The sequence below is a fragment of the Blennius ocellaris genome (assembly GCF_963422515.1).
Source record: "Blennius ocellaris genome assembly, chromosome: 2".
Classification (NCBI taxonomy): Eukaryota; Metazoa; Chordata; class Actinopteri; order Blenniiformes; family Blenniidae; genus Blennius; species Blennius ocellaris.
In genome coordinates, this window is record NC_137651.1 from 22,067,548 (window position 1) to 22,085,626 (window position 18,079).

Consider the following 18,079-nt stretch of genomic DNA (forward strand, 5'->3'; position numbering starts at 1 on the left):
ACGTTAGCTCAGACTAACGTCTCACCGCACAAAGCGCTTTTTTTTCATCCATTTTTCTCAATATAGTCAAATTCATATTCTGCATCGTAGCTGTTTTATGCCTGTTCAGCATAAATAAACAAACTTTGTGATTCTTCATTTACAATTTCATGTCAAAAGCTTGCAACCCAATAAAAAATACTAGCTGGCGAGCCACTTTTTGGGCGATGAGCAAACCAGTTGAGAACACAAATATCATTACGTTGTCATGTGATACACGCCTCCTGCCGTCGAACAAGAGTGCTCACTTCACGCCGTGTCTGTGGTTTGCAGTTTGATGTGGACGAGAAGACGTACTTCAAGAACATCCTCAACAGCATCAAGTTCAACATCAAGCTGTCGGTCAAGAAAATCCACGAACAAGTGGACAAGACGGCGTGAGTGTCTCACCCCCTCACGTCACACACGCAATCAAACTCGGCGGTTATGACAGCCGAGCAGCCGAGGCTCCAGACGCTTCCGGCCCCCGCCAATCCCACCGCCTCCACCTCACTCCTCTTATTATGTCGGACATGCTCGACGCCATGTCTCAGCCAAATCCCCGCTTTTCCAGTTTGACGCATTTGTTGATGCGTTCTGTAAATTAAAGCAACAGATAGTGACTGGCCGCACGCAGCTGGAGAAAATCCATTTGATTTACTTATCTGCAGCAGCCAGGCGGCAGGAAAGTGCTGTGGGACATGCTCGTCATCGTTCTCAAAATGCGGCCCGGATCGAGAGCCTCTCCGCTGTGACAACACATTACCGCCCGCATTAGCATGCCGAGGTGCTCGGAAGACAACTGTATCATTAGCCCACACGCGACGCCCCCCGAAGAGTTAAATCACACGCCGCCTCCCCTTTTATCACCGAAAAGTGAACCTCTCATCGCTCACTCTGTCTCGTCTCGGTGGAGTAAAGAAAGACCGACGCAGTCTGTCTGCCTTGCATCTCTCCTCAGAGCCATCAGTCTTCCACTCCCACAACAAGGGCATCTCACACTTTCAGAGTTAGTCATCAATTAGAGTTAGTGACAATCGATTGGAGTGGATTTAAGTAGATTACCATAAAGAAAGTGTCCATGTTTTTATATGGAGACAGGAAGTTTGGCCGTGGGACCACACAACTCAAATGATTCTCACCGGGGGGGTGGGGGGGGGGGGGGGGGGGGGTCAGGGAATGAGGGAATGGACGGAGGTGTTTGGAATTCAGTTCAGGATCTGGGTCTGATACATGTTGGTATATTGGTGATTTGTGTCTACGTGTGTGTGTGTGTGTGTGTGTGTGTGTGTGTGTGTGTGTGTGTGTGTGTGTGTGTGTGTGTGTGTGTGTGTGTGTGTGTGTGTGTGTGTGTGTGTGTGTGTGTGTGTGTGTGTGTGTGTGTGTGTGTGTGTGTGTGTGTGTGTGTGTGTGTGAAGGATCCGTCTTTAAACCCTGTTTGTGTGACGCCGTCTCTCTCCTCAGGTGGCTTCTCCCGCCTCAGGCCCTTAATGCCTACTACCTCCCTAACAAGAACCAAATGGGTGAGTACGTGACTCTTTATTGGTAAAACTGATATATATGTGTGTGTTTCTCTCAGCCTCCCTTTTACTTCAAACTCCGCTGCACAACACGGTCTGCCCGCTAGCTACGCACAGTTACGCCGTGTTGCTGACTGTCGGTTTTTCAACAATCCACACATGGATGGCCACGAGGAAAAAAAAAAAATAACAATCTGGGGGGAGAAGGGGGGAAATAAAGTAAGCGTCCAGCTCCTCATATCATATTCCCTCTCATCACTCACTTTCTACTTCGATCTCCACCTCACATACTTAATACCTCCCTTGAGGAACAACAAGCAGTAACACCTTCCCGGGTTTTAACAAATCCAGCCTTGCTATACACCCCCCACCCCCCCTACCCCACCCCACCCCCCACCATCTTCTCTGGAGATCGGCCCGCTGTCGGTGCCTGCCTGCCTGCTGGATTAAATCTCTCACAGAAAAATCAATGGTGCGCTGGCGAGCTGATGCTGGAGGACAGAAGGAGGCAGACAAACACAGTCATCAGGGCCCCCTGGATCCTTTCTTTTCTCCCACACAGACAATTTATTATTTCTCTCTCTTTTTCTCACTGGGCTCCTTCAGCGCTCGGCTTTTCCTCTTTCTCCGACCCGTTCATTTCCATTCTCTTTCTGTATTGTCAAGCTAAAGTTACACACATGGAACTACATTAATCCCTTCCAGTTTACTTCATTCCAGTGTGCGGGATCATGTTCTGCATGGAGACGACAGGTTCAATACAAAGTTGTTTTGTTTTGGGGGGTTTTCTTTCTACAGAACTGGATTTTTTTTCTTTCTCTTGTTGCTTGGTGTCTGATACAAAAAATTAACTGTCAGAATATGACTGATATTGAATATATCTGTGTTGGCTCACTTTGTTTCCACTTCACGCCATGCACAGGTAAAGTCAGGGATCAGTGTGTTACATGGTTTTAAATGTTTTCAAAGGTATATTAGTTTTATTGGTTTATTGTTTTCATGTTTTGTATTATCCAGTGCTCCCATATGGACTTTGGGCCCCCGTATACACATCAATGTATTCAAGTAAAAATGGAAATCTTTGGTGGCTTTTACACGACAGCATTGTTTTCAGCGTTTCTGCAAGATTTTTGTGGAAGTTTTTCTGAAACGTTGTGTAAACGGGGCCTAAATATCGTGAGCACGGCATGTGACGGATGTCAGAATCCACATTTCCCTCGGGAAGATCTTCACAGAGGTTTACGACTGTCAAATTCCTGCCGCTTTTTGAGTTCCTGGTAGTGGAAGAGGCAAAACTGTCGTTTGTGAATTTTCTTTGATTTCGCCTCGACAAGCTGTTCAACTTTTCACTTACGATGACAGTCTTCATTCTTTTGAGCAAATACAAGTCCCAAGAGTTGTTGTTTTTTTTTAAACATGACTATCTCAGACCAATTACAAGTAGAGCTCCTTTATATCCCTCTTCATTCATGCAACTGTTTCTGTCAATACATGTGTCGGTTCCCATGGCAAATGAACTTGCCCACGGTTTGACGGGTCAAGGTGCACGAGTGGTACTTTTCTCTCATAATCGTTCTGATTGAAGCTCATTGTTGAGTCCTGTCAAGAAAGCCATAGAGCCTTTATTTAATAAGCAGTTTGCTTTTCCTGTTCTTGAGTCTTCGCTGTGGGCAGATTCTCTGTATGCGTCCGATAATGAAGAACATGAAACGTGTTTGCATACGTCCTGGAGTGTTTCCTCGGGTTTCTTGGCTTTCAGTTCAGACCTAAATGCCTTCTTTCTTTCACCACCCTAATAATTATTCCACTCCTGGGTCTCCGTCAAGGTTGTTGTTTTTGGTTCCTGTGTCCACTCGTGTATTTGCCTTTGTGTTTTCCAATAAGCTGAAGCACCTTTGACATCCACATTCTCTTTTGAACCTTTTCTTCAGTTTGATTTGAATTCATCCTGAGAAATATAGCTAACTACTCCCCCATGGAGTAAATATTACTCAAAAATGGAAACTTCAACAAAACGGTGTAAAGCACTCAATCCAGTGCAAATGGAAAAGCTACGCTAAGCCAGGCTATATGCTTGAGTCTCGAGACTCTACATGCTAAATGTGATTAAAGTATGACGTAACAGCATGTGTGTGGCATGCAGCAAGCTCAGTCCAGCAATTCAAAGTTATTTGTGCTTCCACAGTACACATAGGGTAGAGCGCAGACGCTACGACTTTGCATATCGTTTGTGTTTGGAGCATGAATTAGGCTTTTAGGACATTTAATGAGTAATCGTGTATAGACTCAGTATTGGCAAGTAGCTCAAGGATAGTATTCACACTGGTTCTCATCCTTTAAAAAAAAGTGGTATCAGGGCATCCCTTTAAAGAAATATTGTCAAATCTACAACAGATCTGAAACTGTCCTTTTTCTGTTATATGAGGCCCAAATTTCCGCAAACATTTGTAAATGAACCACACAAAGCTGCTGCATGGAGCATTGCCATAGAAATTCACCTGAAATGAATGAGGCGAGTATCAAGTTCTGCAGAAGATTCTGGAAAGATCTGCTCATTTGTGTAGCCAACACAACGGTACTCCAGTTTTAACAGGTAAAAAACTGAGGAAACATTTGTGTGCTTCTCACTTTTCTGTTACTCTCGGTTGGATCGTCACAGCAGTGTTGCAGCAGTCGTCAGACAGAGGAAGCGAACTTCAACGTACCTGTGTCACAAACTCCGAAGGGAGAAAAAGCAGAATGATTGTTCCAGGTTTTAATCGGTTAAACATACTGTAGCTCCCACACTGCTGCTTTTTTTATTTATAGCACAGGAATGAGACTTGTAGTAAGCATTTTACTGAAGGACAGGTTGAAGTGCCTGTCTCCCACACAGGGAACCAAGTGGTGGACGAGGTTGTAAAGGTTTATCCATTGTTGAATCAAGTCTTTTCTGGAAGGAGAAAGAATTTGCTGTTATCGGGTGGACCTTGTTCTGTTTTACATTTGGGACGGGTCTATAGATGGATGTGTTTTATGTTAATGTCCTGGCGAGAGAAGCTTCAAGGCATCTGGATTTTCCATTTCCTTCAAACTGTTTTTCTCTCTGAAGGAGATGCTGCCAACTGTGATTTCCACAGACAGTGGAGAGAAAATGTATGGAAACAAGATTACTTGGTTTTCTGTACAAATTGTTCATAAGCTAGTGATCTGGATCTGGATTGAAGTCACAAACCCAGTCACACACAAAGTGCTAAACGAACGTGGAACTTGTGAAGAAACTGGAGGGCAGGTTTATTTCTTCCAATAATGATGAAAAAGAAGACATAAATTGGGGTTAAAACAAATATTCCCTTCATTAAAATCCATATTTTTACAACAGAATATGATTAAAGGTGGCGAAGACCGTTTATATCAGGGGTGTCAAACTCATTTCAGTTGAGGGGCCACATCAACCTAATCTGACCTCTGGAGGGCCGAACAAGTCAAACATAACATATTAAACTGCAGATACGGACAAATGCAAAGTCTTTCCCTCTTTTATCCTTTTGTAACTGCAAGAATTTGTCAGTCTATCCTGAAATATACATATTAAAGGAAATCAGATATTATTTGCAAAAAAAAAAAAAAAACCACCAAAAAAAACCTCAGTCACCTGTATCTGGATATTGTATTCAGGATTAAAACAATTTGTCATCATCTGGAAATTGTTTTGAGTTTACGTGTCTAAAGTATCACTTCACATAAGTTGGACTCATTGTTTTATTGTGAAAGGTATTGCGTCATGTGACCTCCACAGATGCATTAATGTCGGGGGTCAAATTCTGACCAAGGTCGGTTTTGAATGTCATTTTTGCCAATCGAGTGTTTTTAGATCAGCCTCTTATCAGTTTAAATTTTTATACTTCACACCTCAAAAATCTCATGGCGGGCCGGATTAGATCGTCTGGTGGGCCGGTTCTGGCCCCCGGGCCGCATGTTTGACACCCCTGGTTTATATGGTACAGTAAGCTATAGGGAACAATAGAGATCAGTGTACCTGTTCAGTGGCTGAAGCTCAGTAGAAGTTAACTGATGCAGCAGGACAAAAAGCCCAAACGCAAAAGTAAATCTACTAAAGTCTCGACTTGAATCCAGAAGAGATGCCGAGCTTTGAGATGTCGCTCACAGCAGCTGGAGCAGTCACAGAAAGACGAATGGCTGAAATCTCCTCCTGGAGGTTGTGTCGATCTGATCAGCAGATACCAGAGAACTTGTTCAAGCTGCTGCTGCTGCTAAAAAAAAAAAAAAAAGTCAAGGCAAGCATCAAAAAGAGGTCACTTCCTTTTTGCAGCAGCAGTGTAAAGGTTGACACTGGATGATATTTCAATCCATGCGGAAGATGGAAGACATCTCAAACGCTTTTATGTACTTGTTCTTAATCCCTGCTGGTTGCGTGTCTCTCATGGTCTTTCCTTGTCTTCCCTGCAAGTCTTTCCCGCCGGCATCCTTCAGCCCACCCTCTACAACCCGGAGTTTCCACAGTGAGTATCCCTCCCACCGTCCCCACCTCTCCCCCGCTGCCGTCTGCAGGGAGGCTGCAGCTTCTCCACGGTCGCGACAACAAAGGTCGTTAAAGGCTGCGTTAGTCTGGCAAGCCTCTGCTTCCCCTCAAGTCCCTCCACACCTGATTAAACCAATTTAACTACCCACCAAGAGCTCAATTACCCAACAAGGTCCTGCTAATGGAACAGGTGTCATTGAGAGGTCGCATCCCGAAGTTTGAGCCCGTCCAGTAATTTGATGGCACACGAAAGCAGACAGCCTCTCCGTCGCTCTCCATCTATTCAATTCCTCGCTCTTGTTCTCATTTCTGGCATTCAAATAAGATTGTCGTGATGAAACATTTATGAATTGCAGTCGCAGCAATATCGGAGAAATATATTCATAACTTTGAATGAGCTCATACTTTTAAGACCAGACAGAAATTAATTCCTCATTTGTACATATTAGATATAATCTCAGTCATGAAGGTCTGGCAGATTGAGTGTCCTTCAGCAGTTAAATGCAACATGACATTGTTATGCTCATCAGACTGGACGAGACATTGAATTTATTTCATTACGTACACATCCAGCGAGATATTCACACAAAATAAAAGGTCGTGACAAGAAGTTAAAGCAGCCGTCTGTTGAAATCATTGAAGATTATTTTAATGAAACACATTAGCCAACAAGTGCAAGTATCAACATCATAACTTTACCTACACCAAGGCCCCATTGACATAGAAAGTTTTTCAAGTGAAAACAGAATGTTGCTGTTTATTGCGGCTCGTTCTCCGGGCGCTCTGGTTTCATTATAATAGACGTCGTTTCCGTGTGAACGGACATCGTTTTCAAAAACGGTGAAACGTTATGTAAACCGGGTCTGAAGCAGCAACTCATTGATGTCTGTAAACCAACAAAAGGAGAAAAAGAAAAAAAGAACCTGTAAATACTTCACACCCCAGCTCCCTCGATTATATACGACTCACTTCGTTTCAAACAAGTTTTTTTCTCGACGGGCGATCAATCCGTGGCGTTTTCGGGTGTGTTGGTGAAGTGAAGCGTTGCAGCGCAGAGGAAAGAACCGGTAAGCAGCTATTATTCCGCTCAGAATACCTTTTGTTAACCAAAGCTATTTTCTTCAGGCGCAACCCTGCTGCCAGCATGGAGCATTATCCTGAGCCAATACCTACAATGCAAGCCAAGCGGCAACTGCATACACACACACAAACACACACACACATACACACAAACAAATATGAGCTAATTAGACCCAGCAGTTCGTGTACCCAAACATGAGCTCACACTTCTATGTCTTCATTAGAGGTGATCACCACCACTTCCACTACCTGCGTGTTAATCAATATCAATTAATGATCGTACGAAAAGGTGTGTGTGTGTGTGTGTGTGTGTGTGTGCGCCCCCCCCCCCAAGTTATTACTGCAGTAGCCTTAACCTCCCATAAACTCGCCCCCACACACACTCGTCTCTCTCTCTCTCTCTCTCTCTCTCTCTCTCTCTCTCTCTCTCTCTCTCTCTCTCTCTCTCTCTCTCTCTCTCTCTCTCTCAGCTATCACGTCCAGTATAATGAAGCTTCAATCAGCCAGTTAGTTTAGCGAGGGAGTCGCGCCCGGTGTGAGGCGGCGTATCGACTTGCTGTCAGAAAGTCATTTTCAGACGTAGCCATGTGGAGAGGCCCCCGGTCTGCCCTCTCATCGCTCTCTATATCTGCATGTGAAGCGGACACGCTGCCTCAGTCCGCTGGCAGGTGGGGTGGGGGGTGGGGGTGGTCAAGGACAGGTGAGGGGACCTTTGTTGGAAGGTGGGTGTTGACAGGTGTAGGTCACACCCAGAATGTTTCATCAGCAGATCACATAAGATTTACGTCGGTGCTGCAGACACACTTTTGAAATGGATATTTGACGTTTTCTAATCAATGTGAACAAGGAAAAACTTGGCATTAAGCTGATTTTTATTCAATACCGATCTCAACATGGTTCCTAAATGAGATCTCTTGTGCAACGTGGGGTTTTTTTTGTAGTTGTTTTTTTTTAATTCCTCGGCTGAGCAGAATTTGCAATGAGGACAACGGGACAAGGCAAAGAAAGCCAAATAGCTGACTGTAATGAGACACCACGAGTCAGAAGGCTTTTTTTTCTTTCTCTCTTTTGTTCCAAAGTGCTCGAGGGGGGGGGGGGGGGGGGTATGCAAACTGTCCAAACTTCAGGTGTCCGTAAATCCGAGCTCAGACGAGAAGATTTTTAGCTTTCTTGTCCCCAACAAACCTTTGAGCTCAGAGACAGAAAAACACAAAAAGCCTCGATTGCAGCCATGAAATCTAAAGTGCACCTGATTTGATCATAAAAAAAAAAATGCTTTCCTCTCTTCTATAGTCTCGTTTTCTGTACCGACTGAAAACTGAAAACTCATTTGCTCAGAGACTTCACTGTGTTTTGGAATTAACAAGTACATTCACGGCATGTTTAAATGCACGTGTCCACGGCAAAGAGTTCAATTACATTTTGTCATTTCAAGACACTTTTATAGAGAAAAAAACCCCAACAATTCAACATGAACAAGCAAAGGATGCAGTGGAAAGGAAAAACTCCCTGAACAGGAAGAAACCTGCAGAACCAGGTTTAGGAGTGGAGAGGAAAGACAGACCGATTGTTTTTTTAAGGATTCAAACCGTGGTTCAAGTCTGAGTTTGGTTAGTTATTACTCTTATTATCCACAAGGGAGCCCACAACCTTTAAGCTTGATAGCTACTTTAAAAAAACAACAACAAATATGTACTTAGTCCATAGTGTTTTTAGCTTCTTGTATAATTTACTGGAATAATATTCACTTATGTACAGTGCTTAGTTTTTTTTTTAGCTGTGGTTGTTTTTAAAGCACTATAGATATATATCGAAACACATATTTGACAGGTTTCGCTCTCAAGGCAGCAAAGTTGCGAAATTAAAGACAAATATTGTACAAAAATCCCAATCGTGCCATGTCTTTACTTTACTTGCAAGTGTGTTGAACTCTGTTGCAGATTGTGAGTGACATCATATATATATATGTATATATATATATATATACATATATATATATATATATATATATATATATATATATATATATATATATATATATATATATATATATATATATAAATAACTTGCTTTTTTTTTTTAAATCTAGCTTTCGAGAAAGAAAATCATTTTTTTAATGGAATAATAAACAATGAAAGAGCAGGATAGAGCGGCCTACATCAATCTTTAGTTTTCTCTAGTGTGTTTCTAGCTGCGTGAGCTCCGTTACCTTTATTACATATCAACACGTCACTGCACACAATGCACTCTCAATTATATTTGTACCGATCGCAGCAGTAAACAATATCAGGTTTTTTTTGGGGGGGGGGGCTTTCTCTGAAAGACAGTATTGACATTTTCAGGGTCATAAGCAGTGCTTCTTAGAGGCTTTATTTGAGCATTTTATTACATGTTTTGATATAGATTTAAACATATCACCAGAAGCACTGGATTCCTGTTTAACAGAGACTTTATGTAATCTGTCATGTGGTTTACATTTATAAAATCTGTCGTTGTAATACATTCCCACAGCTAAAAAAGACCTCCACCTCTGTGGAATTGTAGATTTTGATGATTGTTTAATAAACCAACGCTCACTGTGTTTACAGTGTCCACTCAAAATACAACATTTTGACATCGCTCTGACTCCGACTCCGTCTCCATGGAAACCAAAGCTTTCTACAACGCTGCGTATCCCAGCTGCCGTAAACTGAATAACAAGTGTTATAGACGACAGTCACCGGTAATAACGATCTAACTCAGTTGTCGGTCCGTACGAATGTCCGTGTCAATGTTTATGACATCATCGTTTCATTGCAAAAACAACACCTGGCATCACTTTTGGCTCGTTTCCGTGTAAACGCAAAGATTTTCAGAAACAAACACAAAAATGAGGTGTTTTCACTTGAAAAATGTTACTTCATTAAACTCCTTTTTTTTTTTTTTTTTTTTTTAGTATTTAAAGATTTGGCACACAAGTCCTTTCTTTCCTGTAAAAAAAAATAAAAATCTATGTTTTCTTTAAGATTTTTCACCATTCGCTGGGTGCTTTGGTTGCATTGGAGCCGGTTTTGACTCATAGGCCTTTTGTTTGACAGCCTTAGATTAGATGATAAAAGTGTGATATAAACCAATGGTTGCCATATATGAGCAAGCTCCAACATGACATAGTTTGTATGTACGATGCACAGTCTCACTGGCAACACGAAAATGAAAAAATGGGAAGCTCAAATTGCATTTCTTTAATCCTTGGTTGCCGTGTCTCCGTCCTGTTGCCAGATCTCTGAACTACGGCGGAATCGGCGCCATCATTGGCCACGAGCTCACGCATGGATATGACGACTGGGGTAAGAATCTCAGCCTCGACACACACACACACACACACACACACTTTTCATCTCATCCCGCATCCTTGCTCATGTCCAGTGGTGCTTCAGCGTGGCTCGTCTGCTGCGTTTGCTCTCTCTGAGTTTAATAGAAATTTAGTTTCACAACTGTGCAGCAAATGGCGATTTTTTTTTTTTTTTTTTTTCCGGTTGGGTTCAATCTATAACTTTGATTTCCAGTCGGATGTGCTGCCCTTTAAGACTCTGTGAGCCAAAAGCTGCCACTACTTCTTAATGCACGTTTTATTTTTTTTTATTTTTTTTGGGAGTTGATCGGTTCAGCCGGCGACTCGGAACTTCAACCCTGGATTTACTAACATGTTCCCCACCTGTGGTTTAGAGGGAAGTGTTAAAACACAGTTCTTTGGAGCTGTGAGGGAAAATTGCAGGTTGGGTTGCCTTCCATGCTAACACTCGCCCTCCCCCTGCCCTTTTGCCCCTCATCAGTGATGCAATGGTTCATGTCCCTAGGGGGCCAGTACGACCGCCACGGCAACCTCAAGCAGTGGTGGACCGAGGAGTCCTACAGGAAGTTCCAGAAGAAGGCCGAATGCATCGTCAAGCTTTACGACAACTTCACAGTGTACAACCAGAGGGTAGGCCTTACACTCTCACACACGCATGCACGCTTAATAGCACATAAAAGTTTTACGATAGGGCGACATAGATGTACGACTCTGTGGACCTTCTGCACTCATGTGAGGATTATATTGGAAGCCGTTCATCAGGGAGACAGTGTCCATCTCTAATATGACGCAGCTTGATTTACCGCCTCTCATTTGATCAATACCGGTCAAGATGCGAGTCTTTTCCCTATTTCCACACAAAATGATACACATGGCTGAACATTTCCCTTAAAGGAGCCGCTTTCATTTCCTAAAGGTCACTCTATTTTGTCATGATTCTGTGAAGATGAACACCGAAGGTTCATACTTCATAAGAGCTGTGTCACATCTCATCTGCAGGATGTATTATTGCAGATATTCAAACCTTAAAGGAAAAACAACACTGAGACTACGATGTGAGAATTAGATTGTTTGGGATATAAAATGCAGGGTTGGTGGTTTTCTGGTGTTTGGGAGCTTATTTTTTATTTTTTTTATTTTTTTTTTATTTTAAATGTTCTGTAGTTGTTGCCTTCCAGTCCTATAATTTAAAGAAGTGCAACATTAATTAATCGGAAAGTATTTTGTGCTGGGGTGATGCGTCAACGTAAATACGTCGAATAATGACGTGTGCCAATTGTCATTGGCTTTGCCTGGAAGAAATGCATAAATAAAAGAAAAGATAAATTATTCTCAGTCGCAGCATTTCTGAAAAGTTGCATTTTTATTCCCGTTTCCATGGAGACAAAGTCAGAGTGTTTCAAAAAAAAAATTCCACCTCGACTCTTTTTCGAAAAGTTGTTGGTTGGGGTTACTGTTCTGCCTTGTGTTTGACCAGAAGGTTGATATCTGCATCATAACTGAATAATAAAAACTGTATTGTAAACTGGAAGCAAGAATTAACATATCCACTCATTTAGTCCGACTTGACTTAATTTCATGCTTCATCTTCGTTTATCTCACCTCATATATATACTTACCAAAGGTATTTTATCATATTTCCCCGTACTTGATCCTAGTTTCGCTGTGTTTGTTTTAGTTAACTTATTCAACTTAACTTATTTTTTTTAGAAACGTTTTGTTTTCAACCAGCAACATTTTGAAAACAATGTCCGTTTACACAGAAATGGCAGAAACTGAAAAATTATGGAGTTATCGCGTTAGAAAGTTTTAAATGTTGAATTTTCAGTGTCTCCACACACTGTTGCCTTATTTTTGCTGTTATTTGAGTTCAGCGTAGTTTTCTTTAGATATTTTTATCCTAATTTAATATTATTAAAGATTAGTTTAGGTGACTTGTTAGGTTTTTGATTTTAGTATAACCTATTAGTTTCGGTCATCTTAATTACTTTCGTTTATCTTAACTCAGTTTATTCTACTTTATATTAGGCCACATTAAATACATTTAGCTTTTGTAGTTTAGCTGTTAATATCACATTATGAGTTAACTTCAGGTATGTTAGTATAAAACAGACCAGGGTGAAGGGAGTGGAAGTTGCAAGACTTATTAATCCGAGTTTGGCACATGAGCACTTGGGAATAAAATTGTCATTTGTGAACTTTCTTCTGATAAAATAACAAAAATATCAGAAGGCTTCTTCATTAATGGCTTGTTCCAGACTTGCATAAAAGAGTATTTTGGGGTATTTTTAGTAGTGACAGAAAAAAAAAGTATTATCTGGATTTTCACTGTTTTATGCCAAAGAAAAAAAGTGGGGGGGAAAGCAACTGCATGATGTTGAAATTCATCTTCTTTTTCCTAGTAAATGTCCTTTTTTTTACCTTTTGTCTAAAGATAATATATTAAATTGTCATATTGATTCACCATGAAACTAATTTTTGTTATTTAGGATTATTTGTAGATTAAGAGGTCTTCCTTCAGTCTGTATTGAATAGTTATTACTTTTTGGCATTATTTTAAAGTTAATAAACAGCAAAAAAACCTAGTTAATAATAAAGTTTTCAAGTGTATTTAGTTTTCAATGAGTTTACTAACGTTACACATGACACTCCCTTGAGATGGTATTGTGCTGCAAAACACAGAGTGAGAAATGCAAATAAAAGAGAATCCGGCCGCAGGGCACTTTTACATCCTGAATCTGAAATGTGTTACCCGGGAGATTACTGGTGGTGCACATACTTTCATTTACGCTATCAAACACCTTCTTTTACAAGAGCCTGCTGGAAAAACTCCATCGAAATACAGTCAAAGCACAGTCTGTTATTTTGTTCCTGAGACGCATTCTGCATTGTGTGTCGAGTTTCCATTTCTGAAACGGCCTGAAAAAGAAGTTATTGTGATGTAAAAATGACAAAAAAATTGGTTTATGGTGAGATCACAGTGACGCAAAGAGTACAGAAAGTTTCCACATGTAAAACAAGTGTCTTGAATCATAATACGACTGTTGTGGAGTCCGTAGTCACAGATCACATCACATATGCTGTACGTATTTTTAAAAGTACAAATTTATTGCAACAGTTGAACTCTGAGGAGCGTTCATTGAGCTTGGAAGTATTTCGATCTGTGTTCAGGTGAACGGCCGTCTGACACTGGGAGAGAATATTGCAGACATGGGAGGACTGAAGCTGTCGTACTATGTAAGTAATTAACCGAACAATGATGCCGAAAACTCATCACGCGTATATACAAAAGTCATAACGTCCATACAGAAGTCACAACTCTAATACAGAAGAAATTACTTAAAAACAACCACAAATACAAGTCATGAGTCAAATACAGAATGGTGAAAACTTTTCCACTGCTTGAGCAGCTCCCAGTGCGTTTCACATTGTCAGGTACATTCACACACACACATTCACACACCAACATTAAAGAAAAACAACAAAAAAAACCCACAAATTCAAAAGCCACTCCATAAATACAAAAGTTACAAAATGGGATTTGGGTGATTGTTGCTTCTTCTTCTTCTTTTTTTTTAAATTCTGTTATTTTATATTCTGTTATAGATAAATCAAATGAAACAAACAACTGTTTTCCTGTTACGTCTTTTACTTTTTTACATTCATACTGCGGCTTAAAGCACAAAGCCTTTAGTGGGCTCAGACGTTCTGCACTCTTTCTTTTACCTTCCGGTGACAAACAGACGAGCTCCACCATCTACATAAACACTGATTCTTACGCGAACTCCTTGTTTGGAGCGCGTTTCGTCTTGGATCTCGGAAAGTCTGCATTGTTGCATAATTCACACCCACATTGAGCAGTGTGATAGCGTTGCAGTGATGTTCGGAGGATTCGGTTCAAGCAGTTTGCAAACGAACGAGTCAAAAGTATGAAAAGCGTCAATAAAACGTAAATAAGAGTTAAAAACCCCCTCTGGTGGTGTCGATCACTCAGACTGGCTGAACGCGAGCGGCGGCTTCTCACTTGTTTTCCTTTCAGATCTTGTGCAGACGTAAAGGAAAAACACTAATAAATCCCATCTGTTGTTCTTCCCCGGCTCCCCGGGTTCCTTGCAGGCGTACCAGAAGTGGGTGAGGGAGCACGGCCCGGAGAGACCCCTGCCCGGCCTCAGATACACTCACGAGCAGCTGCTCTTCATCGCCTTTGCACAGGTACACGCCGTCTCTCCACGGGATTCACGCGCCCGACTTCCCATCGCATTTCCATATCGAGTTGCCCTGGGCCGCCGCTCTGATCGGAGAGGGTGGGAGTTTTATATCCAGCCGGCAGCCGAAGGACACATTAGCTGTCGGAGGGAAGCGGCAGACGTGTGGACGGCGGCGCCGTGTCTCCGAGCGCCGCCGCCGCCTCTTTTACGACTTCTCGTTGAAACTCGTGGACTTTCGTTGAAATTCACGGCCTAATGTAACGGCGTGACAATCGAGACGCGCTTTATTGCGCAACCTGGAGTGTTTTAGACCATTTAAAAAAAAAAAAAAAAAGAGTCTTGCCACGGGAGAGGAAAATGGCGTCTATACGTCGCATTTATTGGAAAGGTTTTATGGGAATTAGACAATTATTATAACAACTGGCTAACTAATGTGGTTTGTTTTATTCAAGCGCCGATCAAACAGGTGCCATAATAACTTTTAAATTTAAACTTTTAAAATTTTTGTTTGCTGTAGCGTAGAGCGAATGTGATGAAAATAACTATATTCTCACAAGACCAAACATAAAGCCGATTTTAATGAAAGTTTCTGGTGCAAAAAGAGCAGTGAAACGTCCAAAAAGCTTCTCCTACAGCTGTTTGCATTCTGCATATTTTTGTTTTTTTACAAACTCACCCTGACAGCGCAGCTTTGAGGACAGTTGACGCACCAAGCGTTCACTGCAGCTTCACCGATACCTCGGCTCTGCTCTCAAACTAATTTGTTAAAAAGAAAAAGAAAATTGGTTTTCTTTGACATTTTTAACATTTGACAAAACTGTCCCACAGGTTTTTTATCTGACACCCCTGCTTCAACCTCAAACTGATGTTATTGAGTGAAGATGGACATTAAAGGGTTTGATCAAACCAAACATGCGGAACACGACATCAGAAAGGCTATTTAAAACCAGTGTGACGGTTTAATTAAGAGACATTAATGATTGGTCGTTATGTTATGTTAGCACATTCTTGTTCTCAATGATGTTTTTGAATATATGAATAGTTCTTGTCATGTCAGTGGTGGTCTCAGGGCACGTTTACCTGACAAGGTTTCATGTACAACATCTAATCCGTTAAAAAAAAAATAAAGGAGTGTGTTTACACTGCAGCAGCACACACTGACGACGATGTAGTTAGTCTGCCGGGTCATCGGAGGGCGCTGTTTCTTGCATTTAGTATTGAAAACTGCACAGATATGTGTGCAGAGAACAACACGCTATAAATGTGGACAAAATCGAGGGGAGACTCTCAAAACTACCGTTATGGACAATAAAATTAGAGTATGACCGCGAGTCAAACCACTACGTGTCGGCCATGTTTGTTTGCTGGCGAAATGAGCAGAAGGAACTATTTACCACGGGGGGGGACATGCGCAGATACTCGTTTTTTGTTGCCGAGAGTAAAGCCCAACATTTTATGTTCACTACAACGTTTTTGAAAGTGATGTCAAAGATATTGAGCTTCATCAAGGGTTCCTCAAAGCAATTGAATCGGGTTGCCTTGGTTTTGTGTTGGAACACGTTTTGCTCCATATACAAGTCCCTTCATCTACTCGTTATGTTTCCTTGACTTGTTTGTCCATCACAGTTTAGAATAACCAGTATAAGTATCACCATGATAAATAGGCAATGCGGACCTAAATGAGTAATCTGCAATAAATGGGGGGGGGAAGTGAATACACAATGTTATACTGAAACAATTCTTTAACTTACTACTCCAAGAAATATGGTAAGTATGCTCAGCTATTAAAAATATATACTGTATATATCTATACAGACTTCCTGTTGAAATTGTAATAATTTTCTTTACTAACTGTTTGATCTTGCAGAAATATGAACAATTTCATTCCATACACTGTGACCACAACAAAGAAAGACTTTGAAGTGTAAATTTAAAGGTTATTATAACAATATTTTACCAGTCTGGTACACTCAGGATGAAACTGGACTGTATGTGGTCCCTGAAGTAAATAAAATCTGATTTAATAACTATCTTTTATGCATCTTATTATCTTCAGTTATGTGCTTTTAAATAACCATAACATATTTGGTGTTTGGTTCGTTCAATATCAACTGATCCTACAGTCTGTCCTTATGACCCGTCCCTCCAAAGAGAGGACACCTGCCTTCAGGGGACATTTGTCCTTGGATTATAGGGCATCAGCGGTTTTACTGTATATAGCAGCACATACCATTTGTGGCCACCAGATGTCACTGTATTACCACAGAATGCTGCTGGAGTAACAGATAAACCTCCATTATTACTGAATTTGAAGTAAAAATGATGAAATGTGCATGAGAAGAGAGAGAGAGAGTGAGAACCTGGAGAAGAGCAGAGGAACTGTTACCGTGAGGAAGAATACAACAAAAGCTCAAAGTTTCTCTTTGTTATTTGTTGTCGTTTCAGAACTGGTGTATGAAGAGGAGATCTCAGTCCATCTACTTACAGCTGCTAACTGACAAACACGCACCAGAGCACTACAGGTACTGTACTCACATGCACAATTAATTTTTTTTTATTTCTGAATCTAGAATTGATCCAACACAATGTTTGGGAGATATTGTTGAAATGTTTGTGTCATGGGAATTCAATAAGTTGTCTCCCAGGCCACGTTCCGATTGACAACGTTTCAAGTGAAAAACACATTGTTTTCACTTTTGTGTTTCCGGAAAGTTTCACATTTAACACAGCAGCATTTTTTTTTTAAAAACAATGTCCTTTTCCATGGAATATGCAGAAATGCTTGAAAATATATAGTTTTCATGTTGGGTCACTGGTGGATTCTGTTGTTTAAAGACACACACGCATGCAGAGAACAAAACGTTATGAAAATCAACAATGGCGAGGATACAGACATTCATGTGGACAGATGACGAAGTTAGATTTTTATTACAGGAGACTCTCGAGTATAAAACTAGCAGATCCCAGGAGAGTCATGACACAATATTCATCAATTTGCACATGTGCAGAGGAACTATTTACTACAGACACGGTTCACATGCACTGTAGCGATGTTTCAGAAAAGTTGCATTTTCCCCTGTTATTCACAGAGACAGGAGTTGGAGAGTTTTTAAAAAGTTGCGTTTTTCTGAATTTTGATAATAGACTATTTGATTATTTTAAATAATTTTTCCTTTTTCTTTTGATCTCATTTGGACTGCAACAATGATTTATGAAGAAACTTCATTATACCAAACATCATAAATACATCTTCCTGGGTAATTTGGAGCCATAAAACTTCAACTCTCTTTTGTTTTTTAACTTTTTTGTGCTGTAACACTCCGACTACACTTTTTTTTTTTTCTACTGCTTCACACAAACTTTCACCCTTTATGGGAAATTCATTGAAATTCACAGTGTT

General features: G+C 40.9%; 1 protein-coding gene across 1 annotated transcript in view; it reads left to right on the forward strand.

The window, feature by feature from the left end:
- The window catches only part of ecel1 (endothelin converting enzyme-like 1), a gene marked incomplete at both ends in the record, with an annotated part of 43,092 nt that overhangs the window by 23,590 nt on the left and 1,423 nt on the right, over window positions 1-18,079 (forward strand). The window contains 8 exons of the mRNA XM_080512539.1: window positions 313-416; window positions 1,483-1,541; window positions 5,989-6,040; window positions 10,399-10,466; window positions 10,953-11,101; window positions 13,643-13,708; window positions 14,588-14,683; window positions 17,125-17,201. Of these exons, the coding sequence (XP_080368665.1) occupies window positions 313-416; window positions 1,483-1,541; window positions 5,989-6,040; window positions 10,399-10,466; window positions 10,953-11,101; window positions 13,643-13,708; window positions 14,588-14,683; window positions 17,125-17,201 (671 nt within the window). The remainder of the gene's footprint in view (window positions 1-312; window positions 417-1,482; window positions 1,542-5,988; window positions 6,041-10,398; window positions 10,467-10,952; window positions 11,102-13,642; window positions 13,709-14,587; window positions 14,684-17,124; window positions 17,202-18,079) is intronic.